This window comes from Vidua macroura, chromosome 18 (genome assembly GCF_024509145.1).
Source record: "Vidua macroura isolate BioBank_ID:100142 chromosome 18, ASM2450914v1, whole genome shotgun sequence".
Taxonomy (NCBI): domain Eukaryota; kingdom Metazoa; phylum Chordata; class Aves; order Passeriformes; family Viduidae; genus Vidua; species Vidua macroura.
This window is the reverse complement of record NC_071588.1, coordinates 4,884,450-4,911,305: the sequence shown is the minus strand read 5'-3', so window position 1 is coordinate 4,911,305 and position 26,856 is coordinate 4,884,450. Positions and strand designations below refer to the sequence as shown.

Below are 26,856 nucleotides of genomic sequence, written 5' to 3'. Positions count from 1 at the left end.
CTCTGCCTGTGGGACGGGCTCAGGCGCATTCAGGGGTGCTGGGCTGGGCTGATCCTGCCCAGAGATGCTGCTGGCATCATATCCAAGCCCTCGTGGGCAGCTGGGATTTATCCTGCACTGCGCAGCACCCTCTGCCCACAGGCTGAGCCCCTGGAGTTCCCCCTTCCCACATGGTCAATACAGGAGGGTTGGCAGGAGCTGCTGTGCACCTCTGTGGAGGAACGGGATCACTCCTGCTGGGGATGAGTTCATCCAGATCTTGGATAACACATGGAGGTCGAGGCCAGGTCCTGGTGCAATCCTTCATCACCGGGGGGCTGGGGGGCGAGAAGGGGCACCCTGGGCACCCTCTGCCCTCCCACCTCTTCCCATGCCGACCTCCAGCGTGTGCAACATCCTCAGGGAGGAAAACAGAGGGTTTGGGTGGGAAGGGGCATCTGAGAAAAAGCAGGCTGTGTCCATGAAAACACTTGGCTGTGATTTGTTTGGTTTCAGATTTTAAAAGCTTTTGGCCTTGAATCTTGAAGAGCAGAAAAACCTTAATTGAAACAATCTTTCATTTCCCAAATGTCCCCGCAGGCGGATGCAGCCTCTGCCTCCAAGCAGGAGATGCGAATCCCAGCTTTTCCTGCAGTTACAGCTTCAGCAGATCAAGTTTTTCCAACAGGAAAGAAAAAAAAAAAAAAAAAAAAAAAAAGAAAACCCAAAAACGTTTTCCTCAAGAGCATCCCGTCAGCTCCCCCTCTAAGCAAATAAAACCGTGGCAATCCGATCTGGGTGAGTCATCCCCGTGGGAGCTCCGGGAAGCGCAGCCGGAGCAGGGGCTGCTCGCGGCACCGCGAGTTTCGGAGCCGCTCTCCTGGCGAAGGTGAGACGGGGACGGGAGGGTGTGCATGGATTGCAGCCGAACATTCCCGTTGCTGTTGGAGAAAACAGACAGCTGCTCTCCTCTCTGGCACAAGGATGAAGGAGAGGTGCCTGTCCCAGTGAGGGTGACAGCCTGGAAATGCTGGGAGCCTCCAGACCCCAGTGGGAAACCCTGGACTGTTGCATGGAGTAATTAATGGGAGATAATCCAGAAGAAAAAAGATGCCCAGGTTTTGCTCAGGAAGACAATGCGGCAGAGGCCAAGAAAGTTTGGAGCTGCTTTCCTCCCACTCCAGGGGACAACACCTGGCTGTCCCTTCTGGGCTGTCCCTTTGTGCCACATCCTCTGCAGGGCAGGTGTGACCAACACCTTGTTGATTTGACGCCGCTCTGAACTCGGGCTGGGATGCAGCTGGGATTCCTGGGGCACAAAGAGGTCAGGACGCTTTTCTTTCCATTCCCATGAATTTCCCAATGCCACAGAGACTCCGCTGGCCCTGGGGAGTTTCGCATCCACTTTAAAATGCTGTTAAATTGCCCATGTGCAGGGGTTTATTTATGCTCATAGGACTGTGGTCTGAATATTTCATTTTAAAATTTACATCTGTGTCACTCGAGATGCTCAAATAAGGTTACCATGGAAACCCCTCATTACTGGGTGAGGATGCTGGCAGTGGTGCCCAGCCCGAGGAGCCGTGGCCGGGAAGGACCAGGCTCTGCTCCTGCTGCCCATCCAGCTCCCGCTCCCAGCAGCAAACCCATCTCTGCTGGGAAGGGCAGAGAGGAGAGAATCATGGAATCACCGAATCCTGGAATGGTTTGAGCTGGAAGGGACCTCTAACATCACCTCATCCACCCCCTGTGCCATGGCAGGGACACCAACCACTAAACTGAGTTGCTCCAAGCCCCTCCAGCCTGGCCCTGGGCACTTCCAGGGATGGAAGGGAGGTTTTTCACCAGCTCCTGAGGGAGCCGAGCGGATCAGGGACCTGCTGTGCTGGCCAGGGACACAGAGCTGGGACATGGTCCAGGGAACACCAGACAACCACACCCACACTTGGTCCCAGCCCTGGGATGAGACAAGGGGAAATCCCCCTGAACTGGCCCTGGGTGAGAAGGTTCCTGGTCCAGGTGGGAGCTGGGCGTTTGGGCTCCACATGGGGACTGCTGCAGCTGGGGGCAATATTCCAACAGCCAAACCCTCCTGGAAACCTTCTGTAGTGGCAAATCCATCCTGTTTGTGCCTGACTGGAGAATCCATGCTGCCTGTGCCTGGCTCGCTGGGCTTGGGAGCAAGGACACCACAAGGAATACAAGAATTAAACTCACAAACCTCTCCCCCCTCTCCCGCTGCTCCTGAGGAGCTGTAACTGCTCTAACGATCCACGCAGCCCTGACAGATGCCGGGAAATTACACACTTCTCCGAGCTAGGAGGAAAATGGATTTTCCTCCCCACTGCTGCTTCATGGAGCTGGAATCAATGAGACTTTGACTCCCAGGCGTCTGTTCTGGCCACGCCAGCTCTGCACGGGCACCTGTGCCTTTGGGGGACCTGCCCATGGTGCCCTGGCTCCACAGACTGTGTGTCCCCAACCCTGGCACCCTTCACTGCAGCATCACCCCCAGCATGGCCCAAATCCCCAGGGATGAGCCCAGCTCTCGCTGGGAGTTGCCCAGCTCCTTCCCGAAGGAATGTGGGAGGAGCAGCAGCAGCTAAGGAGGAAGAGGAATTGAAGAGGCTCGTGCAATTATGGAGGATTCAGGAGATTTGCAGCGTGGAAGTGATACAACCTGTCCCGTGCTGGCTGGATCCCCACCTCATGGGGGAAGGAATTATCCTGATATTCCTGGCTGGTAGGGACCCGGGAGCAGGGGAGCAAAGCCATTAGAAAGAGAGGAACTTTGATGCAGGTGATAATCTGAGTTTATCACAGGGTTTTATGATATCAAGTGTAAAAAAGACACATTTGTGCCTTGTGGCAGGCAGACAGACCCAGCTGAAAGGAATTAGCAGGCTGGGTTCAAGGGGGAATTAATTTTTTTTTGAAATTCATTGGGAAAGAACTTTAAAGATCATCCAGTCCCACCTGCCATGGGCAGGGACACCTTCCACTGTCCCAGGTTGCTCCAAGCCCCATGCAACCTGGCCTGGGACACTTCCAGGGATGGGGCAGCCAGAGGAATGAATTAGCAGAAGAAGATCCCTCCTGTGCCTCTCCTGGGCTCCCCAGCTGGAATGTTCACTCCTCAGGGCCCACCTGGGGAGAGGAAATCGAGTGTTTTGGCAGCTTTTCAGGCTAAAAATTGAAGAGGGGGAAGAGAAGCTCCTTCTTTCTTCGCCAATCATCCAGCCCAGCCGTCTACATCAGGGCATAAAATTAAATGGGTTCCTAAAGAGAGAGTATATTTAGCTACAAAACCCCGTTCTAGTCAGCTCACTGCAGCTAAAATAATTAATCTCCCATCACTGTTAAGATGCAGCGGAGCAGATCTGGAGGAGCGAGTGCTGGGATTAACTCTTTGGGAGCAGGTCAGCCCTGTGAGAGCAGCTCCTGCTGCCATGCCAAGGGAGATCCTGGGAGCTCCTGGGGACTCCTGGGGGTGCTGCCTGGCTGTGTCCCCTGCCATGCCAGCGCTCTCAATGCCAGTGCTGCACCAGCCAAGGGCTTGGCAGGGGTGCTGGGCCCTGGCACTGCCTCTGGGGTGACGGAGGGGACCCAGGAAGGATGCAGGAGCCCTGGCAGGGATGCAGGAGTGGATTCAGCCAAACCCTGCTCCTGGGCACACTGGGAAGCACTTTCTGGATACACAGCCCTGAAACATCTGCAGAGACAAAGTTTAGTCTGCTTACAATCGCTGACTGTTCCTGTGTCTGGCCACAAAACATTCCCAGGCAGTCACATCCATGGAATATGTGACTATTCCCAGCCTCCTCTGTTGTCCCAGCTGTCTGCAGAGCTCGGTTTGACTGGGTTTTCACTCCAGCACTGGAAACACGAGGTGACAATGTGACATTTGAGGTGCAGGTGAGCAGAGCAGCATCACAGCCCGGCTCTCCCTGGCTGGGGCAGCCGCAGGATTCAGCTCCTGCCTGAGCTCCCCCTGCAGCAGCTGGGGGAGAGCTGAGCTGCCTCTGCTAAATCTGTTTGGCAGCTCTTTATATTTCTTTCACAGGATGGAACAGGAATCACAGCGTGGCTCCAGTCCAGACTGCCGAGAGAGGAGCAGGGACTGGCAGCACCTCGGGGGTGTCACTTGTCCCCCGTGGCCTCAGCACATGGCTGCTCTCCTCTGTGGGTGTGTCCAGGGATATCACAAAAGAGTTTGTGGGTTATTTTTGAGTGCCCTAAAAGCTGCCTTGGGGCATCTCAAGGCAGGATTTGAAGCCCCTCAAGTCTTGGCCACCTTGCCAAGGTGGAGAGGTGCCTCAGAGCAATGAGGGTGGCACAGGTGACATCTGGCACAGGGCACTCACGGGGTTTTCTGCTCTCCCCATGGACTCCTCGGGGCTGTTCCCACAAAAGGATGCAGCTGCTGGGATCACACAGAGGCAGCGGAGCTGGAGCTGCTCAGGATGAGGGAATGGAGCAATCTGGGGATTCCCCAGGCTGTGCCTCAGTCCCCTGCACCTCCCAGCCGGGCCCATTTCTCCCTCCTGGTGACCAGGTGGGGTCAGGACAGGCACTGGGATTAGTGTGTCCCAGCTTGCAGGGGGAATCTTCTTTCCAGGCAATGATTGTCTTTGCATTTTCTCCCTTCAGATTTCACATTTGCTCACTACTGATTGTGCAATGCCAGTCATTCCCTTTCCTATTACTACCTTTTTTAGGTGTTTTAGAAGATTTTCAATCCCAAAATGTGTGTTTTCATGTTCCCTCTGTATTGTAAAAAAAGACAACCCCGGATGGGAAGAAATGATGATATCATACGGCTGAAGGATAACTTTATTAAAACTATACTATATTACATTAATATACTATTTAAAGTATATAATATATATATTAATATACGATGCTATTTTACATACTTTTTACTTACCTACGTAACTCAAACTCCTGACTCTGCTGAGAGCCCGAGCCACAGCTGGACCCAGTTGGTCACTGAACCCAAACAACCTTCACCAGAATCCAACCCAGCAACCACTTCAGGTGAACAATCTCCACACCACATTCCACATGGGGAAAACCAAGGAGCAGAGATAAAGATTGTTTTCTCTGCTTCTCTCTGTGCTTCTCCTGAGAGACAGAATTATGTCTCTCTGTCCAGAGAATGTGAATGTCACACCCTCTGGGCTAGCTCCTGAAGGATCAGGGGTGAGGCTACAACCTGGTTTGCTGGTGTGACAGCCCATCCACTTTCTGTGATCCCAGCCTTAAGGAACTTAATTAGTTTGTGGTCTGCTTGGTCATATTTTGGGGTAAGCTCTGACAAATCAACCTCTTTTTGTGGAATTGCTGCAAGAATCCCTTTTTTTCTGCAATCCCTTCTGCTGCTTTATCAGCAAAGCGATTTCCCAGTTCTGGAGTGGTTTTCCCTTTTTGGCCACGTAGGAGCCGTGCAGGAACTGGTGCTGCCTGGTGCCCTTGAAAAGACCCTGCTGCCTGCTCTGAAAGGATGCAGCTCCGGTGCCTAATGACTCCTGACAGCTCGGGAAGGGCCCTGCTGCTGGCAATGGGGGAGGCAGGGCCAGGGAGGGTTACTGATGGCTGTGGTTATTACAGTTATTGGGCTCCATCGATCAGGGCTGTGCACCGAGGCTGGCAGGAACTGGGGCACAGCCCAGCACTCCCTGTTCCCATTCCTGCTGCCAGCCCCACGGGCCCTGGCACAGCTGGGAACTGCCCGGGATGGCTGAGAGATGGGGCACACTGGGCTCCCAAATGCTCCTCCACAGCCTGGAGTGGTGCCAGATGTGAGCAGAGAACTGCAGAATCCAGAATGGTTTGGGTTGGATGGATCCTAAATCCATCCGGTTCCTGCCCGTGCCGTGGGCAGGGACGCCTTGCAGACACCAAGCCCCATCCAGCCTGGCCCTGGTGCAGGTTGTCACCCCCTTAAGTCCTAGGTTTTCCCTTCTAAAAAAGCAATATCCTGCATTTCTTATGCATTTCAATATCCTGTGTGCTGGATCCTTTTTAAGTCGGGCCAGTTTGGGGGGTGGCAGCAGAGGAGCTCCACTGGCACATCTTGCCACCAGCTCCAAATGGGAACTGCCACCCCCAGCACATCCCCATGTCCAGCCCTCAGATGTGCCCCTGCACTGGCTCACTCCTTCAGAAACAAACTCCTTTTCAGACAAGATATGGCTGAAATTCAATTTTTAGCTGTTTAAAATTTTTCTCACTGAAACCAGAGTCGTGCCGGGAGGCAGAGCAGCACTTTGGGGCTGGCACAGGCTTCACCCCCCTCCGTGTCCCAGCCCACCCTGAGCCCACCCCTGGGCTGCTGCTGGTGCTGCTCAGCCCTCACCTCATTCCCAGTGACACTGGTTTTTATATAATTAATTGTCAGCTCTATCAGCCATCAGTGATTTGTGTTTTAAAGATGGCCTGGCAGAACTAATTCCATCGCTGCACGATGCTGTGCTGGATGATGATAACCCATGTACAGCTTCTCCCACGGAGCCTCATGATGAGCTGCTGCACTTTATTTTAATTAATACAGATAGCAAATATATTTTCATTAGCCATCAGAATGTCAGGAGAGAAGCAGGGTTCTCCTGCATGGTGAGCAGCAGCTTTGGTCCTGGGTGCAGTGCCCAGCCTGGTCCTGGTGCCCCGCCCTGCTGGATCTGCTGCTCCAGCCACCTCCACATCCATCTGCATCCTTCCTCATCCTCCTGCATCCCTCCTCATCCATCTGCATCCTTCCTCATCCTCCTGCATCCACGTGCTCCCACACAGCACCAGCTGGGCAGGCACAGGGCAGATTTTCCTCCCAGTGCAGTATGGGTGGTACCATCAACCCCTGAAAACCATTTTTTTGGGTGGGATTCAAAGCTGATTTAGCCCTGCTCCATGCTCTCATGCAAAGCTCTCCTCCCTCTCCAGCACAGGAGGACACACAATTATCAGGCACGTTCATAATTTCTCAGATTTAGAACAATTAAGCTGGCTCCCTGGCACTTCTGACGAAAGCAGCTCCTTGTTCCCTGGGGAAGGAACAGCCTTCCTTGACCTCTGCTCTATTATTCTGTTTGATTGATCTGGATTCTATCAGAAAGGATAATGACAGGCTGTGGTAGGGGGGTGCAGGAACACTGGGAACAGAGAGGACAACGCTTTGCTGAGGGCTGCTGTGCCCAGCTGATGATTCTGATGGGCTGTGGGACACCCAGACCCCTCTCTGTGCCCAGTGCAGCACCCACAAAATCCCTGGATTCCCCAAAACTGAGGAATAGAAAGCTAAAAGGATATCATAAACAAGCAAAGAGGACTTGGAGGCCAGCAGAAGGGACCTGCTCCATAGGGAATGTCCCTCCTGTGTCACCTGCCCTGGTGGGGGATGTGTCACCTTCCCCTGTGCCCATGGGGCGTTGTTGCTGCCGCCTTCACCTTGGGAACAGCTCCAAGGATGCTGATGGAAAGGCATCTCCCTTGTAAGGCACTGGGCAATGTCACCTTCCTCTACCCCCAAAAATTCCCTAAACATCAAAATCAGAAACCCACACATGGAAGGGATGGGCTGGGTGTTCCTGAAGCACAGCTGGGTTAAGAGAAAGCCCTTAAATGTCACCCCTGGAGGGTGGTTTGTACCCCCAACTCTGCCTCAGGAGGGTGTTCTGGGGAGGAGCTGGACTTTGCAGAGCATTGTACTTCCTCGTGGGCAGCTCTTTGGTCTCCTGTCGCTGCTGGTTGGGCAGATTTCCTCCTGGTGTTATTTTTGACCCACCCTGGTGATGGGGAAATGTGGTGAGGAAGGACCTGGCTCTTCTCCCCAGCAGGTAATGAATTGGCCAGTTACACAAAGCCTGTGTCACCCTCCTGGGACGAGGGGTTTGTCACTGCTGCCATTGTTTATGTTCCTGGAGGGTAATCGGAATTTTTAATGTCCTTTTGATAGCAGTGTAGTGTGATTAAAACAGGCACATCTGAGACATAAATCTGGGTTTAAGCACTGCCTTTTTGACACACAATATTGAGCACTCAGGGATCAGGCTGAAGGGTTCCTGCGCTGTGCCACCACCACCTGCCTCTGGCAAACCACCCTGGATATCACCCTGAAGGGACAGTCACATCCTGTGCTGGGCAGGACCCCCGAGGGGCAGTAGAGCCTGGAGCAGCAGCTGGATGGAGGCAGGAGGCCCCAGGATGGGTCTGTTGGCTCAGGATAAACACAACAGATTTCCTGGGAGCAGCAGGAGGTCAACGTAAACTTGTAACAGGGATTTTCCACGAGAGATAGCTGTGGATGACGCTGGGGTACTGAGGAAGGAATTTTCAGAGTTGACCCCCTGTTTGAGGTGACTGACTCTGGGCAGGCTCCTGTCCCTGCTTATCACTCGGGCTTCTCGTTTGGAGCAGAGAGGTAACACTGTAGAATTTAAGAAAGACTGCTCCTGAGGCCAGCTCGGTGCATGTGGAGTGGAAATGTGGAAAAATCCAACCTTCCCCATGGAAGCTTGAGCTGATACCTGAGCCACTGAAAGAGATGATGTTTGTGTGACTCAGTTCAGGTTGTGCCCTTGGGGGACAATGTCCTCAGGGGGACAATGGGTCAGGATCACCCTGTGGATGCAGGGCTGGAGCCCCTCTGCCAAGGAGCCAGGATGGGAGAGCCAGGGATGCTCACCTGGAGAAGAGAAGGCTCCAGGGAGAGCTCAGAGCCCCTTCCAGTGCCTAAAGGGGCTCCAGGAGAGCTGGAGAGGGACTGAGGACAAGGCACGGAGTGACAGGACACAGGGAATGACTTCCCACTGCCAGAGGGCAGGGATGGATGGGATATTGGGAAGGAATTCCTGGCTGTGAGGGTGAAGAAGCCCTGGCACAGGCTCCCCTGGATCCCTGGAAGTGTCCAAGGCCTGGTTGCACAGGGCACGAAGCAGCCTGGGATAGTGGAAGGTGCCCCTGCCTGGGGACACGGGGTGGAAAAAATGAGTTTTAATGTACCTTCCAACCCAAACTATTCCATGATTCCACGCTGAGCTCTAGCAGAGCTGCTCAGGATATGTGGGATGGGTCCGAGGGAGGAGACCTGGGCGTCCTGCTGGGACCAGAGCCCGCTGATGCTGGGGAGCAGCTGCAGGGCAGGCCCCTTCCCCTTCCCTTTCCCGGCTGGCTGCAGATGTGCCGGCTGGAGGAACGGAACCACCTTCGAATTCAGATGTTGTTTGCAGTGGGAAAAGTGAAAAGCTCTTCCCCTGGGGAGCGGGCTGCAGCGGCAAGGACTCTTCTTTTGCTGCACCCTTCCCTTCCTACCTTTCCTAATGAATTCCAAGAAAGCCTCAATGCATTCCTAAATGGGAACACAGCCTGTGTCCTTCACAGTCATCTCCCACAACAAAGCCAGCCATCTCGCCGCTGGCAGCCACCGGCTCCTCTGCGAGCTGGAAACAAAAGCTGAAAAGGAGCCTTTCTAGTTGTGATTAGAAAGCTTGAGAAGTTTGGCTTTTACTGGTTATTGCCTCACTGATTTCATCTCCGTGGCAGCTCTGAACCCCTCAAGGGACAGCAGAGCAGCCCCAGTCCCTCGCCAGGCGACTGCACCGATCCCGCTGTGGGAGCCGAGAGCCCGGGAGAAGCGGGAATTTGGGGATCTCTGTGCCTTTAGGGCGCTGCGCTGGCTTTGGACACGGGTTTGTGTTCGCTGCCTGAGGAAGGAGCAGCGCCGTGGCCCAGCAGGTGCCAGAGCTCAGCTTCCCCAGGAAAGCACCACGGCACCAGCGGCATCCCCCTGTTCCTGAGGACATCCCTGATCCCTATGCCCAAATGGCCCCAAAAATGCCAGGTATTGTCCCAAATCCATCCCTCAGCCACATCCAACCCGGGGGAACACAGGTGCTCATCCCCCCCAGGACACGCAGCCTTCCGGGGCTCCTCCAGCCGGTGAGGCGTGCGGAGGAACGGAATTAAATTATTCTTTTTTTTTTTTTTTTTTCTTCTAAAAAGGAATAGATGAGGAAGAGCGATTATCGGGGAGATTTCTTCGGGGGAAATTCTGGCACAAAGACAAACTGCAATATCTCAGCGCAGGCTGGGCGCTGAGTCTTGGATAAAAATAAAGCAGGAGGCGGCAGCACCTTCCCGATGACATTAACTCCATTCATCTCCCGCTGCCGCCGCCGCCAGCGTGCTCAGGCATTAGGAGTTACGTTTTCCTCCACTATTTCTCAAATATATTTATGCTGGGAGATGTTTGTGGAGGTACATCCTGTGCCTGGGGCAGAGGATTAATTCCAAACTGTCACCTCGCTTTTTGATAGGTTTGTAAATTCTGTTCTGTTGATTTGCACTCGCAGTAAATTGATAAAATCCTCTTTCCAAAAGCCTAATTCACCATTTAGGGCTCACCAGGGTTTTAGACCTCATTGGCTCACATATTTATGTAAATGCAGTGTCCAGCAGCAATTTAAAAACTGCTGCGTGGATAATGTGGATGGATAAGGAGTGAAGGGAGACACATTGTCTGGTGGGGGCTGTGCGCCCTGGAAAGGAGCCTTTCCTTGCCTTGGGGCCCCAGATTTTGGGGTGGCTTTGTTGTGGGTGGCTGCTTTGCTCTAGAATCTGGTCCCTGCACCAGAACAGATTAAGCCTGACAATGCTGGGAATAGAATTAGCTCTCCAAGGATGGCATTGGATGTGTCCAAGAGGACTTTGCCAAGAGCTCCTGCAGTGGGCAGAGATGTGCTGGTGTACTGGGAGCACTGGGAGCTCTGAGGGCTCATGCCAGAGTGGTCTGTCAATTTAGGAGCTTGGTATCTCAGCAAATGGAAGTTCAGGACTGTCAGGAAAAGCCTGGGTTTTTTTACTGAAATTGCATTTAAATCAGCATCAGGAGATGCAAGCCCCATTCCTGTGCAGCCCCATCATCATGGAAGAGATGCAGGGTGGCAGAGGGGACATCAGCAGTGATGTCCTGAGTATTGTCCCCCAGCCACCACTCTACCCGAGATGAAGCATCTCATCCACAAAATGTTGCCATGCTCCATTAATCCACCCAAAAACGTCAGATGGAGCTTCTCTCTTGAATTTTAAATATTTCCAGCCGTTCTGACTAGCTCTGAAATTGCCCCAAAATGACCGCTTTCCAGAACATTCCCTCACTCCCCCATGCTGTTCCTGAGCCTGGTCACTCCTGCCTGCTGTGCCCCAGCCCCACATGGCAGTGCCAGGTCCCTGCAGCGCTTCCCTTGCCCTTGGGCTGGAGCACATCCCTGAGTGTCCCCTGGAGGCCCTGGGGACCACGTTTGTTGTGGTCCCCCTGCAGAGCCGCCCTCCCTGGGGTGCTCCTGGCCCCTCAGCTCCTGACTTTGGCACATCCCACCCCAGTGTGCAAGACAGAGAGACGGGCCGAGATGTGAGAATCCTCCTCGCCGAGCAGATGACGCCGCTCTGGGATCCATCCCACAGTTATCCCTTCTGTCGTGCTCGAGTTTTTGGATGCCTTTGCATTTGGCACCAAATTTCCTTCCTAGACTAAAGCTTTGCACTTGGAATGATGCCTTGGGAGCCGGGCTGAGTGGCCAGGCTGCTCATCCCATCCCTCTGCACCGCCAGCAGCTTGGATTGCGCTTCCATGAAGCCTCCTTGCACCTTCCTGCTGCAGCCATCTGTCCTGGGGTGCCAATGCCTTGTCCTCACCCCCATGGAGCAGGCACAGAGCCAGGCCCCTGCCCAGCCTCCTGGGCTCCCTGGGGGTTGAAAATTTACTGCAGTCCATGGGCTCCTGGGGCCAGGAAAAGGGAGAAAGATCTGGACAAATCCGTGCTTGCCCTGTTCGCTGTGCATCAGGAAAGCTCCAGGCTCAGCCAGTGCTCAGGGCTGGTCAGCTGCTGCTCTGGCCTCTTCCCAGAGAAAGGAAAACGAGGAAAAAGGAATAAAAGAGAGATGTCTGAGTCAGGGCTGTGCCCTGGGAGCGAGCCAGCTGCAGCTGCACCAGTGGTGGGAGCTCCAGCAAGCAAAAAGATGGAACAGAGGGGAAATCAGCTCCTCAGCACCCTGGGAACACCATCCCCCCTGACTGGGGACAGCCCTGAGCCACCATGGGACAGAGCACTGCAGCAAAGGGTCCCCATCCCAGGGGGCTGGATCCAGGTGCCCCTGCTTGCTCCCCAGGAGCAGGACCCTGGGCTGGGTCCCTGATTTTGAGCTCAGTGCAGCAGTGTCAGTGTGACACTCACTCCCAGCAGCACGCTTCAAAGGGCTCGTTATCTCACGTCAGTGGCATCCAACAAGGACACCGGGGCAGGAATGGTGTCTTCTCCACAGTGCCACAGGAACACTCCCCACCAGACACAGCCTCCACTTTTGCAGGTCCTGGCAGATCCTCCCTGATGTCCCCTGTTTTTTGGGGGGTCCTGGGGCTGTCCCAGGTCACATGCACAGATCGTGGCTGCTCAAGAATCCCCCAACCTCAGGGACCACGGGTGTAGATCCCAGTCAGAGATAACCAACACTTGCACTTGGTTCTGAGCCAATGCCACGGGCTCTGCTGGACACCCACAGCATGTCCCTCTCCAGTATGGAAGATGAGCCTCCCCAGCTTCCAGCTTTGTCCTTCAGTCCCAGACTCTTGTTGGCTCCTCCAGCAATCCAGCTCCATGGTTCTCCTCTGATTCTGGAAATCCTTATGGATGAAATCCGTGACATAACAGAGCTGAGCAGCAGAGGTTCATTTGTTTCCCTTTTTGTCTTCCCAGCAGCACAGCTGACCCTGTGCATGTGCTGGGTTGACACTGGATGGATGCTGGGTGCCCACCAAAGCTGCTCCATCACTCCCACGGGAGACATTCCTCCATGAACTTCCCACCCTGAGTCCTTCCCACAGGCTGCAGTCCTCCATGGACTTCTCCAGTGTGGGTCCTTTCCACAGGGCCAGTCCTTCAGGCATGGGATGCTCCAGCCTGGATCCCTTCCACGGGGTCATGAGTCCTGCCAGCAAATGTGCTCCAGTGTGGGCTCCTTTCTGCATGGACACACAAATCCTGCCAGGATCCTGCTCCAGCACGGACTGCACATGGATCTCTGCTTCCCTGTGGATCCCCATGGGCTGCAGGGGCACAGCTGCCTCACTCTGGGCTGCACCACGGGCACCTGCAGCACCTCCTCCTCCTCCTCCTTCACTGACCTTGGTGTCTGCAGGGCTGCTCCTCTTGCAGATTCTCACTCCTCTCTCTGGCTGCCGTTTCCATTGTGCAGGTATTTTTATCCATGGAGAGAGCAGGATGTGGATAGAGCAGGATGCGGATAGAGCGGGACCGGCCCCGTGGGACAGAGCAAGAACATTCTTAACAACTTGTCAGTTAACAAGCTGTGAAAGGAGACAGACAGCCAGGAGCTGGCAGCCTGTCCCCTGGAATGAAGGACACTTTCCCTCCCTGAGCACTTCGGCAGGAAGGGCTCCTGCTGCAGAGTCCTTCTCCTTCCCTTCCTCCCGGTTCCTGCAGGCTGAGTTCCCTGCCACTGCGTCGGGGCTGCAGGGAGAGCAGCTGAGGCACCTGCACCAGGCAGATCTGCTCCCTGCATCCCATCAGCCCAGAACCACTCACTTGTGCAGCAGCAGGGAACCTGATCTCGTGAAGCAGGTCCTTTTGGGAAGGGCTCCAGAAAGCCGTGGGACACAGCTCCGAGCAGCAGCTGAAGGGCAGCAGCCTGAGCCAGAGTGATGCCAAACCTTCTCTCACGCCACGAACCCTCCTCACTCTGCCCTTTTCCCCTGATTTGGGGTGTGGCAGGTCCCCTTCCCCACTGCCGGGGGCTGGCACCAGCTGCACCCCGAGGTTTCTGCTGGCAGTGTTGGCTTTGGCCCCACATTCTGCCTGCCAGAAGGGGCCTGTCCAGGTGCTGCCCTTGGTCCCCAGGCTCCAGTGAGGCTCATCCCAGCTCATCCTGCTGAAGCCCTGACAAGGGCTGGGTGCTGTTGGGGCGCCAGTGTCCCCTTGCCCCTCCCGTGACTGGGACCAGAGCAGGGACAGGCACATCCCCACCTTGCAGAGCACCCTGTGCCTGGCAAGTCAAGTGGTTAAAGACACACAACTCTCACCACCACATCCAGCAATTTCATAGCCCTGACAAGAGTGTAAATCCATCCTGATGGACTGGAAAATTGAAAAGCTGGTGCTCATGCCGTGTTTCCTACAGACATCTCCGAGCTCCTGAAAGATGCACTCGGTGGCAGCCCCAGTTCCAGCCGTGTCGCTCACATCATGCTAATTAAAATAGAGCCTGTGTTTTGTAACAGGATTTCCTTGGAGCCTATTTTACTGCTCAGTAACCACTTTCAAATATTTGAAAAATAAAATCGCATCAAGTAAATAACTTTCGGATTGCTCACAGAAGGTTACTCTGGTTTCGGGTTTTTTTTGTTTCCAAAGCCCACTGGAAGCAGCTGCACTCATTGCAGCGACAGAGGATGGAAAATACACAGATTTCTGAGGCTGCTTGTAGTCTACATCAAAAGCTGTGTGTTATTTAATCAGACAAAGCCTATTTCATTAAAAAAACAACTGTCTGTACAAAATGGGATAACAAAGCACCCCAGCACTCGGCACTGACCTGGAATGCCCAGGGAACATCCCTGCCCGCTGGCAGGATGGGCCACGCTCACGCCAGCCCGTTTTGATGCCCACGTTACCTTTCCAGAAATGCCCTGGCACTCCTCTGCCTCATCCATCACTTATTATCCATTAACTTCTGAACCCAGCACCACCTGACTTCCAAGGGATGGATCACACACTTCCCTTTTTCCATGGTTTGCTATTCCAAGATCTCTGCTGCCGTTCTGGATGCCAAGGGAGCACATTCAGCTGACTCGGCGCAGCCTGGCTCCTCAGCCCTAAATCCTGCTACCAGATTCCTCAGTGAAGGAGAAGTTAAAAATGTACAGAAGGAAATGTCTGTGACACTGTGACATCCACAAAACTGCGCTTGAAATGGCATCTTTGTATATTCATAACGGCAAAAAATACCAGAGAAGCAGAGGGCTGAGAGAGACTAATTTCATATACTCCTGATCCAGGCTCTCCTCATCCTTTCTGCCAAGGAGGAGAGAAGGAAGAGGAGCCATTTGCCATGGCCTTTGATAGCTCTCCATCAGACAATCCCCATTCCTGTTATCTGTGCTGGCAGCCTGGCTCTGTGCTGTTATCTCGTTGCTCGGGGTGCTGCTGCGAGAGCTCACCACGCACTTGTTGCAGCCCTCGCCGAGTTCACGCTCGGTTTTCCTTCCTGCCGGACACACCTGATCCTCTGGAAACAACCCCCGTGGTGCTGTGCTCACACAGAGCCAGCGGCATCTCTGTCCTTGCTATTGGGCTGTGACAGCCACCCCAGGAGTGCCCCGATGCCTCGAAGAAGAGAAGGGAGGGTGCAGACTTTGGGGGTGCAGAGAAGCCCGAAGTTCAGCACCCCCAGCTGCATTTCTGCTCCCGGCACTGCAGCCTCAGGCAGGGTTTGCTGGTCTCATCACAGCCTATATTGGACACCCCGAATATATTTAGAAACCCTGGATCTCCCAGGGGTTCAGCTGTGCCCGTGCCATCCCCACTGCCAGGGGCTGAGCCTGCATGGGCAGCACAGGCAGCGCTGCCCTGTCTGCACTCAGCTGCCCACACCCCCCGTGTTTGCCCACTGCATCATTCCAGGGTACAAATAGATGCCCCTGCTGGTGCCCACGTTCCCGGGATGCCGCTGCTCCAGCACAGGCTGCCCAGAGCCTCCTGGCACAAGTCCCTGTGCAGGGACGTGCCTCTGCTGCCTGCTCTGCACCGGTGGGTGGGTGTGAGCGGATGCTGAGAGCAGAGGAGAGGCTTTCACACCTCCTCTCTGGTGATCTAGATGGCTTCACCAGTGCAGAGCACCCAAAGCCACCAGCCAAGCACCCGATGGGTGCAAGTCATGTGAAAATGGTTTTTTCTTGGACGCATGAACAGAAAGAGCAGCAGATGGAGCAGAGCAATCTGTCTCTGCGGGGCCTGATCCTTCTCCTCCCCAGCTGGAGAACAGCAGGATTCACTGCTCTGGGCCCTTGGCCGTGTCCCCCTCCACACAGATGGACAAGACTCCCCCCAGGCACGGGCAGAGCTGCCACGTCGCCACCGGCTCCAGGCTGCGTAGGCAGGAGTTGGGATTTTACTGCAATAATTCACCAAACCTTGTAAAGGGTCAACAATTTATCAGCTCCCTTTCTCTTGCCAAGGAAAGAGGAGTTCAGCACACTGTGTTCTTCCACCATGAGATTTATGGCAGATTGTGCCAAATCCTGTTCCCGGGAGCTGGACTGCCTGCTGATGCTCCCAGTGGGACTGGGACAGCCCTCCTGCCTCAGCACATGAGGCAGTGAGGGAGCTGAGAGCCCTCACTGGGCCTGTGCTTGCTGGATTTGCTGCCAGCTCCCCCAGGCCCCCGGGGAGCCCGGGATGGTTGCTGCTCTCACACAGAGCACCGGCAGCCGGGACCAGAGCGTTTGTGTAACACACCAGAGGAACGTGCCTCTCTGTGTGTCCCCGGGCTGGAACAGGATGCCAGAACTGGCAGGGACTTCACATCTGATTCCTCCACACGTACGTGCACAGACACAGAACACAAACCCATGCAGGTGAGGGAGAAATGCCACTGTCTACATCCATTGCTGGTTTGCTGCCCAGAAAGGAAGGATTCTGTAATACAGTCCCTGTCTGGAGAGCCAGGTTTCAGACGGAAAAGTCAAAGTCATTTAACGCAATCTGACCACGAGAGCAAGGACTGGAGTGGGCAGACAGCACCGCACAGCACTCCTGACACCAGGAGCTGGTGGTGTTTGCTACAAACACCCTGCCAGCCCCGGAGGGCAGCCTCAGGCCCCGAGCACACCGCAGCACCAGCACACACCGGCCTCTCCCTTCTCCCACTGAACAATCCACACTGGGAACCCCACCCAGACCCACACCCGAGCCCAGCTGCCTCGTCCTGGTATCCCAGCGGTGCCGAGGGACTGGGCACAGGCACCGCTTCAGTCGCCTCCAAGCCCCACACGAGTTTGTGGTGACTTTGCCAAGTCACCCGCGAGCACATCCCAGAGCCTATTCTTAGGTCTGGCATCGCAGCAGTGGGAGAGGGAGGGGGTCTGCGTGGGGATGGGGGACACGTGGAGAGAACAGAAAGCCCCTGGGTAAACACTCACCCCCCACGGCCACCCCTGACCGAGACGATGGGGCGGGAACACCAGTGGGGACATGGAAGTGGGGGCTGGAGGGACACCGGGGGCTGGGGACACACGGAGGGCTGGGGACACACGGGGGGCTGGGGACACATGGGGCTGCTCTCCCTGCGGGAGGGAGGCGAAGGGTCCGGCACGGCTCCCGGGAGGCCGCGGCCCCGTTCGCGCTCGGTTGCCGGTGAGGACGCGGCTCCCGGAGCGCTCCCGGGCGGCGGGAGCTGTCCGCCCCGCGGTGCTGAGCTCCGCGTTCCGCCGGGCCCCGCTCCCGCCGCCGCTCCCGGTGCCGCTGCGCTTCCCCGCAGTGCCAGAAGTTTCATCCCGGCCCGGGGAGCAGCAGAAACGGAGGGTCCCCGATCGGGGATGGCACAGCCGGTTCCAGCAGCCCTTCCCGCTCCGACCCCCCCCCTTCCCGGTCCCGGCTGCATTCCCCCGCGCCGGGCGGTGCCCCCTCCCCGGAGCCGGGAGGCGGCGGGCCCCGGGGAGCCCCACAGCCCCGGCCCGCTCCGCCCCGCTCCGCCCCGCTTACCTGGGCGCGGGGCCGCGGGGGTGCCCAGCAGCAGCAGGGCGAGCAGGCAGAGCCCGCGGGGCCCCGGCATCCTGCGGCGGGCGCGGCGGAGCCTCCGCGCCGGGGCGAGCTGGGCGAGCCGAGCCGAGCCGAGCCGAGCCGAGCCGAGCCGAGCCGAGCCGAGCCGATGCGATCCGAGCCGCTCCGCGCCGAGCGGGGCCGGGCGGGGGCGGGCGCTGCCGGCGGAGCGGAGCGGAGCGGCGCGGGGGCGCGGCGGAGGGCGGACCGGAGCGGAGAGCGCGGGGAGCGCGGAGCGGCGCGGAGCGAGCGGCGGGGGAGGGCGCCGGCGGCCGCTCCGGCCCCCGCGCAGCGCCGAGCGCTCCGGCCCCGCCCGCAGCTCCCCCCCGCTCGCCCCGGCCCCACCGATCACTCCGGGTACGGCTCCCGCAGCAGCCCCGGGCACACGGCTGCCCGTGGTTTCCTCCGTCCTCCTCGGCTTCTTCCCGCTCCGGGAGTCCCGGTGCCCCCCCAGCCTGGGCGGTGCTCCCACTGCAGGCCCCCCATCACCCTGTCTCTTGTCCCATCTCACTGCCCCTTGTCACCAAGCCCCCTACAGCATCCAAAGCCCCTCTCAGCATCCCAACTCTGCTCAGCATCCCACCCCCCTACACCCAAGGCCCCCCTCAGCACTCCAAGCCCTTCTCACTCCCTCCTCAAGCCCCGATGTACATGCCTTCCCTCTCCTCTGACTCCCCCAAAGCAGGCTGTGAATAGGGCACAGGTGCTGTGGGGAGGCTCTCATGTCTCCCTTGGGATTAGGAATGCTCTGGGGCTTCTGGCCCTGCTGCTGGAGCCAGCAAAGCCTGGTTTGGAGGGAGCTGCAGCTGTGACCTGCCTGACCTCAGCGGGGTGGAGGCACTGAGCACACAGAAGCCCACACTTTGTGGGTGCTGCTTAGGGCCCCCTGTAATGTTGGGCTGGTACCGTGGCCATGGGTGAGCACTGGGGTACCCTCAGTCCAGTGGCAAAAGAAGCAGCACACAGGCGGTCCCTGCTCAGGACCTGGCCCCACAGCTCCTCAGCTTCCTTGCCTGCAGGGAAACCGTGGCCTGGATGCCTCCCAGGACCCCCTTGCCCATCCCACCAGCGGGAGCAGTGAGCCCAGGGCTCCCAGCAGGCCCCTCCTGAGCCCATAGAGCACACGGTGTAATTACAGTGACTTTGAGAAGAACAGAGGCTTTGTTCTCCTGAAATCTCAAATCCTGCCCTGAAATGTTTACTGTGAATCACCTCCCGGTGAGAGCGCCCGGTCCTCCCGGCCGCTCTGCCTGTCAAGTCAAATAGCCAGAGCGATGTCACGAGTGCACAACACCAGTGTCAAACAGCACGAGACACAGCCCAGCCTCTTCCCTAAAGAGCCAGTTTGTTGATGCTGCCATCTGAGAAGTCCCCCGCTACCTTTGCGGGAGCAATTACACTGATCCCGTTACCTCAGCAACAACCATCACACTCTGGTGTCACCGGCGGTGCCACCACGCAGAACACACCGAGGCAAGGAACTGTCCAAACACGGGGACTGATCCTGCTGCGTTTTCCCCGCCGGGCTCTGCTGAGCTCCCTCTTTCCCCGGCACCGCTGAAGCAGAGGCAGCAGCCCGGGGATGCTGGGGAGCGGCCGGCAGGTCATTTGCATTCCTGGTGTCGCTCCCAGCCGCTGCCAGCTGGGAGCAGTTGGGCAGCAGGCTCGAGAAGAACAAAATAAGAAAGAGAGAGAAAGCAGCGAGAGGTGCAGCGTGTTATTTAACGCTGTTACTCTCATACCCAATTGGGACTCACCTGCTCAGAGGTTTAATTTGGTTGAACAAAGATTGTGGCACAGCGAGTGCAGCCTGCACTGCTCCCCCTCTGCTCCAGCCTCGCTTCCCTCCCGACCTGCCGGTGCTAAAGATAAGAGCTGTCTCTCATTTAGCAGTTCTCCTTGAGTGATTTTTATTGTGCTCATCTGCATTGTAGTAAACTCCTAAGATAGCCAGATAATAACAGCAGTGCCATGGAAACAGGCAGGAAAAGAGACCAAACACCGTATTTGTGATGCAGAAATGCCCATGAAGTGGCAAAACTTGTTAGTGATGGAGAGGGAAGGGTGAGGCTCAAGCTTCAACTGCTCAGCTAGGCTTAGAGGGTGCAGGTGGGCCCAGCTCCCATGAGACTGCACCCCATGGGCATCACATCACAGACTCTGGGGCATCACACCTGGGGAAGGGACCTGCTGCTGGGAATTCTGCTGCCTGGGGTCCTCCTGTCCCTCCAACAGCTTTGCTGGGGGCTCAGGTGAGCTGGGAGGCTGGAGTGTGTGTAGGGACATGGGCTGGGATGAAGCACAGGATGCACCGTGGGATGCACTCCCCAGAGCTGCTGTGATTGGAATCTTTTCCCTCCCGCAGCCAGCGCTGAGGCCTAATGGGCTGTGAAATCTCATCTCACCCAGAGACACAGCGGGATGTGTGTGGAGGGAGAGCCTCGGTGCTCCCGGGATCTCCGTGCTCCTGCTGCTCCCTGAAACACCAGGGCCCTTCTGCCTGCAGCTGGGACCTGCCACCCTGAAACCCCTGCAGCTGGAGCAGCTCCTGCAGCCCTGGCATGGCTGGGCATGGCTGGGCATGGCTGGGCATGGCACAGCCCAGCTCCACAGCAGGAACAGCGCCGACAGGAGCAGGCAGAACGTGGCCTCTTGAGCTCCTTCAGCAGCGCTCGGGGCCAGAGATGTTTGCGTGGTCAGAAACCTGAGGCATTCCAAGAAATAAGACAAACATCTCCCGAGGCTACTTTATGGGCATTGCTCTAATTAGCACCGTGTTCATCGGCCATTACCTCAGACCTTTGATTAACAGTGGAGAAAATCAATAACTGTTCTAAAAACTCAGATAAGTTTCACAGCTAATTTTAATTTCACATTTTAATCTTGTATTAATGTCAATCTTAATTACCATAATTAAGTCAGATGTGACTTAGCAAGAGCGGCTTGGAGATAAAATGTTAAAGGCAGACGGTGCCTTTCTGGTGCTGCTCACTGCGGTTTGGGAAGGGGCTGATGACAGGGAGCAGAAGGGAGGGACCCACAGGGAGCACAGGACACCCATTTTCCTGTCCTTCCCAATGTCCCCAGCCTTGCCAGCTCCCTGCCTGGAGCTGCTCAGAGTTGCCTTGCCTTTTGGCAAAGAGTAGCTTTTATTTTGAGTGCCCGAGCTCCCAGCCCCTCACACGGCTGCTCCTCAGCACCGGGGAGCACACAGAGGTGACAGCCCCACGGCGCCAGCCGTGCCTGCACTCTCCTTGTCACAGCAGCTGAGATCCACGAGATCCGAGCTGCCTGGAAAATCAATCTCTCATTTATTCTCGCGCCGCTGCCGCAGCCGCCGGTGCTGCCGCGTTTGCTCTGCAGTTGTGCCCATTGATCGCCGCCCACTCGCAGCTCCCCGCGCCCGCGGGGCAGGGGCAGCGCTGCCAGGGGCTCCGACCAGCCTGGGCATTGCCTGTGGAACCCTGGACACATCCACTGGAGCCCTGGACACATCCACCTTGTGGGACCCTGCAGCATCTGCCCTGCAGCGGGGTAGGACAGACCTCACAGGCAGCTCCTGTCCCCCGACACTGGCGCAGCCGCAGGTGGGAGATGGGGACAGAGGTGCGTTGGGGACAGAGGTGCTTTGGGGACAGACCCCACCAGGACAGACCCCACTCCCCTGACTCCGTGTGAGCCATCCCAAACACTCTGGGGATCCTGCTGAGGTTGCAGCTGCTCCGTGGGGCTCCCGTGAGGGCACACAGGGCATGCACGGTGCCAGGCTGCTGCCCCTCCTGCCCTCTGCTCACACCGGGGAGCAGCTTCTTCCCTGCAGCTTCCTTGGGAAGCTTTCACTCCTCCTCCACAGTGCCCGGGGGGGGTTTCAGTGACACAAGGAAGCGGAAAAATAACCTCAGCTTTAGACTTGGAAGCAGAGGTGCCCCGTAGTGCAGCTGAAAGCCGGCTCTGAGGAGCCGTCCCCAGGCTGGGGGCACTGCTGCTGAGTGGCAATATTGTCCCAGGGCAGAAAAGGCCTTTGTCCCTCCGAGATGGCAGAGCCACTCCAGCCTTTGGCTTTGGGAACGGGGCTGATTCCCTGCTTTGCCTTCCAAACACGGCGCTGAATGGGGGGTTTGAGCCGGAGGCCAGGCTGGCATCCAGCCCCTTTGAGCCAGTGCCAGCGGGCACAGCTGGGGGCTGCTCAGGAGGGAAGTCCTTGTTCCTTGTCAACAGAAGAAGACTTTGCACAGCTCGAAAATAGGCTCCCTGTTGCCCACTGGGGTTTGGAGGGGGCTGAGGGAAAAAAAACACTGAGGGGAAGGCAGGCAGCAGCATCCCTGTGGAACTGGAGGGAAGGGACAGGGTGCTGTGTCCCCAGGGTCACCTCTGCACCCCTCAGTGTCCCTGTGCGGGCCACCCCAGCATGGCTCCACGGCCCCTGTGTCACATCCCAGTGAGCCATCCCCCCACGGAGCAAAAGCTCTCCTTGTGCACCAGGACTGAAGCCTGGGAGCACCTACCTGAGCCCATAGCTCCTTAATTACCCAGCCAGAAATCAGGACATTGTTTTTTGCTCTATGCATAATTCACAGTTCAGAGCTTCATTAACTGAAGCTCCTCATGGCAATGCCTGGAGAGGCTCCCACCAGCTCCAGGCACCCACAGCCACTCCAGTCCATGGCTGCCAGGCTCCTTCCCAAGGCAATGGTGCTGCTCTGCTTGCTGTATCCATGTCTCACTGCTGCGCTGTGATGTCCCAAAAGTTTTCAAGACTTTTCTGCTGTGATTTTCAGTTCTTTGCTCCAGCAGGATTTGCATCAGTCACGGAGCAGCCAGTGGCTCCATCCTGACCATCCCCACAAATCCTGGAGAAATCTGCCTTCTACAAATCTGCCTTTGAGCTGGAAAATACCTGCTCTGGGGAGGCTTTCCTACCATTCTCTGCATCCCTTCCAGAGTCAGTATTCCTGCCAGGACTGCTGGTGTTTACTCATTGCATCCCACATAAATTGCAAGAGAGATTACACTGATACATAAAACAGCATTTGTAAATCCAGGAGTGCACAGAACTGTTGTCCTCTCTTGCAATTCCTCCTTGAGGAATAACAAGAAGTTTTTATGAAGTGAGGCAGAGTGCAGCATGATTTTAGTGCTATCCCACTGCCTCTGGAGAGAGGGATTTCTTTGCCTCTGCATTACTCTACACTGGCTGTAATCCATTAATTGTCTTCAGGAAAATGCTCTGGCTTTCTCCCTCACACCAGCGTCTCCCCATGCATTTCAGAGTCCCCTGATGCAGGCAGAAGGGCTCAGCACCAGTGCTCAGCACCCTGAGCCAGGCAGGAATGCCCAGGAAGGCTGGGGGTGTCTGCAGGACAGGATGAGCTGGATGCAGATCTTGGCCCTCAGCACCAACCACAGGTAAATATTTTTCATTTGTCTGGCTCAAATAATTTCCCCATGGGAATCATAAAAGCATTCTGTGAGGAACTGATGCAATCAGCATTCCTCAGTGGTGCTGATGGGGAATAATCCCTGAGTTGTTGGAGACACTGGAGAGAGGGGGTGAGCACCAGTGGGTGGGAGGGGAAGGAACAGGAAATAAGGGAAAAGAAGGAAATCACAGATTACAGTCGGCACCAGTAACCATGGCACTGTGAAAGCCAGGCTTTGTCCAACAGCTGATTGTGATCTTTGAGGGGATGATGCATTGGAGGGAGGGAGGGAGGGAGGTATCCGATGGCTGCCGTGGGTTGTTGTGATGGATTGGATGTGGCATCAGGCACATTCTCCTGGAATCAGCGTGATGCAGTATCAGCACAGCGCATCCTAAGTGGGAATGAACTGGCTCATTGACAGATCCCGGGAACAGACAGATGAGGAGAATCATCCTCACAAGGAGGAATTACTAATGAGCCCGCTCAGACCTGGCGTTTGCTCTGTCACTGCTTGAGTTCCCACGGCCTGCAGGCAAACACCAAATCCCTGGAGATGCTGCACAAGCCGGGATCAGTGACCGGTTACCGGAGTGAGCTCCTGCAGCCACACTGCGCAGCCCTGATCACAGCACAGAGCCAGTTATTCTGCCAAAGCAGTCCAGCCACTCGCTTCAACTCATTTCTGTGCCATGAAACAGGGCTTGGAGGGTCCCAGGGACTGGAAGGTCCCTCTGCAGTGGCTAAAGCAGATGGCATTGCTCAGGTCCCAGACACCCCCTGCAGCTGGAGCAGGGAGCAGTGCTTTGCTCCCCCACAGCTCTGCAGAGGCAGTGGCAGCCCCACAAAGCCCCTTCTGATGGTGGCTGTGGCCTGGCCAGCAAAGCCTTGGGCCACCAGGGCCACACCTGCACCTCCCCTGCTTTGGGCACCACTCAGGGACCAGAATTCGTGAACTGGGCGGCACAAAGAGAAGGACAGTGGCACTAACTGTGTCTGTGCCTCACAGGGGAGGTGACAACCCCCTCCCAGCCCACCCCTGTGTTCCCCCTGGTGCCCCAGGCTTGGCTTTCTCTGCAGAGGCTGCTTGCACTCTTTGTGGGGGGGAAAAGGGATTTGTACTAAAGCTCTTTGCATGAAAAAATAAAATCCATACTGTGCTGCTTTGCTCTGCCCCGGCTCCCAAGCTGTGATGTTTCATTGATTAGCTTGTAAGAGCTTGGAGCAGAGCCCGTGCTTTGCTGGGAGCATTTCCGCAGCTCCCGCAGGTGGAAAGCCATTAGCCGCCTCCAGCCTCGTCCCTCCGCCTCCCGGGAGACTTTGGGTGGAGGCTCTGGGGTTGTTTAAAGAGGAAAAGCCCTAAAACACAGTCCCCACACCGTGGCTGTTGTCCTCACTCTGTACCCTGGGCTGGGGACCTGGAGGGGGGGTCCCCACGCACAGTGTCACCCCCCGGGGCAGAGCCAGTGCCCATCCTGCAGCTCTGTGAGCTCACGCGGCCTCAGGGATAATAACTCGCAGAGATCCTAACAAAAGAACAGCATTTCACTTGTGCAGAGCTGTTATGGAGCTCGCTGGAACTTCCTGCGTGTGTCAGCGCGATGAGAGGCCAGCAATAAAGCCCCGGCACCCCCTGAGCGCTGCTGGATAAACTCCTCCTCTGGAGCAGCCGTGCCTCGGCTCCCAGCACCCGCTCAGGGATTTGTGGCCATGGGAGGGCTAACGTGGCTCCTGATGCTCCAGACAGCCGGGATTTCCTGCAGGGGCTCATCCCTGGATGTCCCCTGGGCTCCGGGACGTGGGTTGCTCTGAGTATTTTGGAAGGGTGGGCAGAGAGCCCGGCACGGTGCCACAGCAGCCAGCAGCCCCAAGGGATCCGCAGGGAGCCGGGCAGGACTCGGAGAGGCGGGAGGCAGGCTGGGGAGGAGGAGGAGGAGGAGGAGGAAGAGGAGGAGGAGCAGCAAGCAACATGTGTGGGGCACTGGCAGAGCTGCAGCGTGGCAGCGGCGCGGTGGGAAACGCAGCACAAGCTGCCATGGGATTTAGGGAATGCGCCCCAAACACGAGCCAGCCGCCAGGGAACACCGACCTCGCTGCCCAGGGCTGTGGCTGCTGCTGCCCGTCCCCCTGCAGGGGTTTTGGTGAGTGTGCAGCACTCCTTTGGTGGCAGAACCCACGGATTCCTGCAGCTGCAGCACGCTGGGAGCAGTGCCTGTGCCTCCCGAGAAGCTCCTGCCCCTCCATGGCACGGGACACAGAGCTGCCACTCTTCCTCTGCCCACTTGTCCCACCTGGCACGGACTGAGGCACCACCCCAGGATGGTTCTGAGCACGGTTCCCATCCCATCCCATCCCATCCCATCCCATCCCATCCCAATCCCAGCCCTGTGGGAGACATTTCCAGTTGCAGATAATGAGTGTATGAGGCACCGAGTTACTGTGTCAGCTGAGTGACACGGGCATGTCCCACGGCTGCTCTGCTCTCTGTGAGCCCCGGGGAGATGCCCCTGTGCCCATCCTGTCACCCGGAGGTGGCACCAGAGCTCAGAGCTGCTCAGGCTGTGGCTCAGGCGGGGCTGGGAGAGTGGGAAGGAGGCTGCAGGTTAAAGGAGGTCACTTTATTGCAGTCAGCACTGCCGAGATCCCTGAGCAGCCACGGGGTTAATGGAATAAACCAGGGAAATTTGTAAATCTCTCCCCAGCACCCAGGAGATCAGCTTTTGCTTTGTGTTTGGCAATGGAAGCAAATCCTTCTCCACTCTCCCTGAGCTGGGCACTGGGATGACAGAGTGAGGACTGGTTTTGATTCCCAGGAGGGTTTCGTGCACCTGGGAAAAGCTCCTTGGGAAATGTGCTGCACCCAGACTCTTGGCGGCCCCGAGGGCTGAGGTGCTGGGGCTGGAGGGACATGGGACACACAGCCCAGCTGAGTGCAGGGAGGACACAACATCGTGGGGGATTTAATAGGGAAGAAGCCTCCTGACAGCCCACATGTAGGTCTAATAATTTACTACAACTGCTTTTATGTCAGAGCGTAAAAATCTAAAATAAGGCTGGGAATTGTCAGAGAATCCCACACGGAGCTGAATTTTTGTGTAATCAGAAATTCTGGAGCCACAGTTTTTAGGTTCCAGTGCCTTCCCCTGGAAACTGAGGTGTTCACCAGGCTCCCACAGTCCTGGTGATGGGTGATCTTCTCTGATGAAATCTCCAGTGGTCCTGTCCAACCTCAGTGATTTTGGGAGCCAGAGATCCCTTCCCTGTTGTGACTCTGGAGAGCAGCCCCCAACCCTGCACCTTCCTGGCCACCCTCGCGCTGTCCCAGCCTCTCTGCAGGGCCCAGCATCCCAGGGAATGCACAGAGGGGTTTTGTTTCCCAGGCCCAAGCTCTCCGGTCCCCTCCACGTGGCACGGGGAGGACAGGTCTGTCCCTGGAGGGTGACATTAAGCACCGAGGTAATTCTGCCTCCGAGTGCTAACCCTGAGCCGTTATCACAATTACTCCCAGGGCCACTGGATGATACTTGGTAATTACATGGCTCTTTCATCTGGGATCTCAGAACACTCACTGATCAATTAATTACACTTTCAGCAGGCTTTGGCCCCGGTGCCAGATGCAGATCAATAATCCC

At 56.5% G+C, this 26,856-nt stretch overlaps 1 protein-coding gene across 2 annotated transcripts in view; it reads right to left on the bottom strand.

The window, feature by feature from the left end:
• Window positions 1-17,864, bottom strand: part of SEZ6L (seizure related 6 homolog like) — a 35,914-nt gene extending 18,050 nt beyond the window's left edge. For both annotated transcript variants that reach the window (XM_053993579.1, XM_053993580.1), the window contains exon 1: window positions 17,748-17,864. In XM_053993579.1, the coding sequence (XP_053849554.1) occupies window positions 17,748-17,817 (70 nt within the window). In that variant the 5' untranslated portion in view covers window positions 17,818-17,864. The remainder of the gene's footprint in view (window positions 1-17,747) is intronic.
• Between the last annotated feature and the right edge of the window lie 8,992 nt (window positions 17,865-26,856).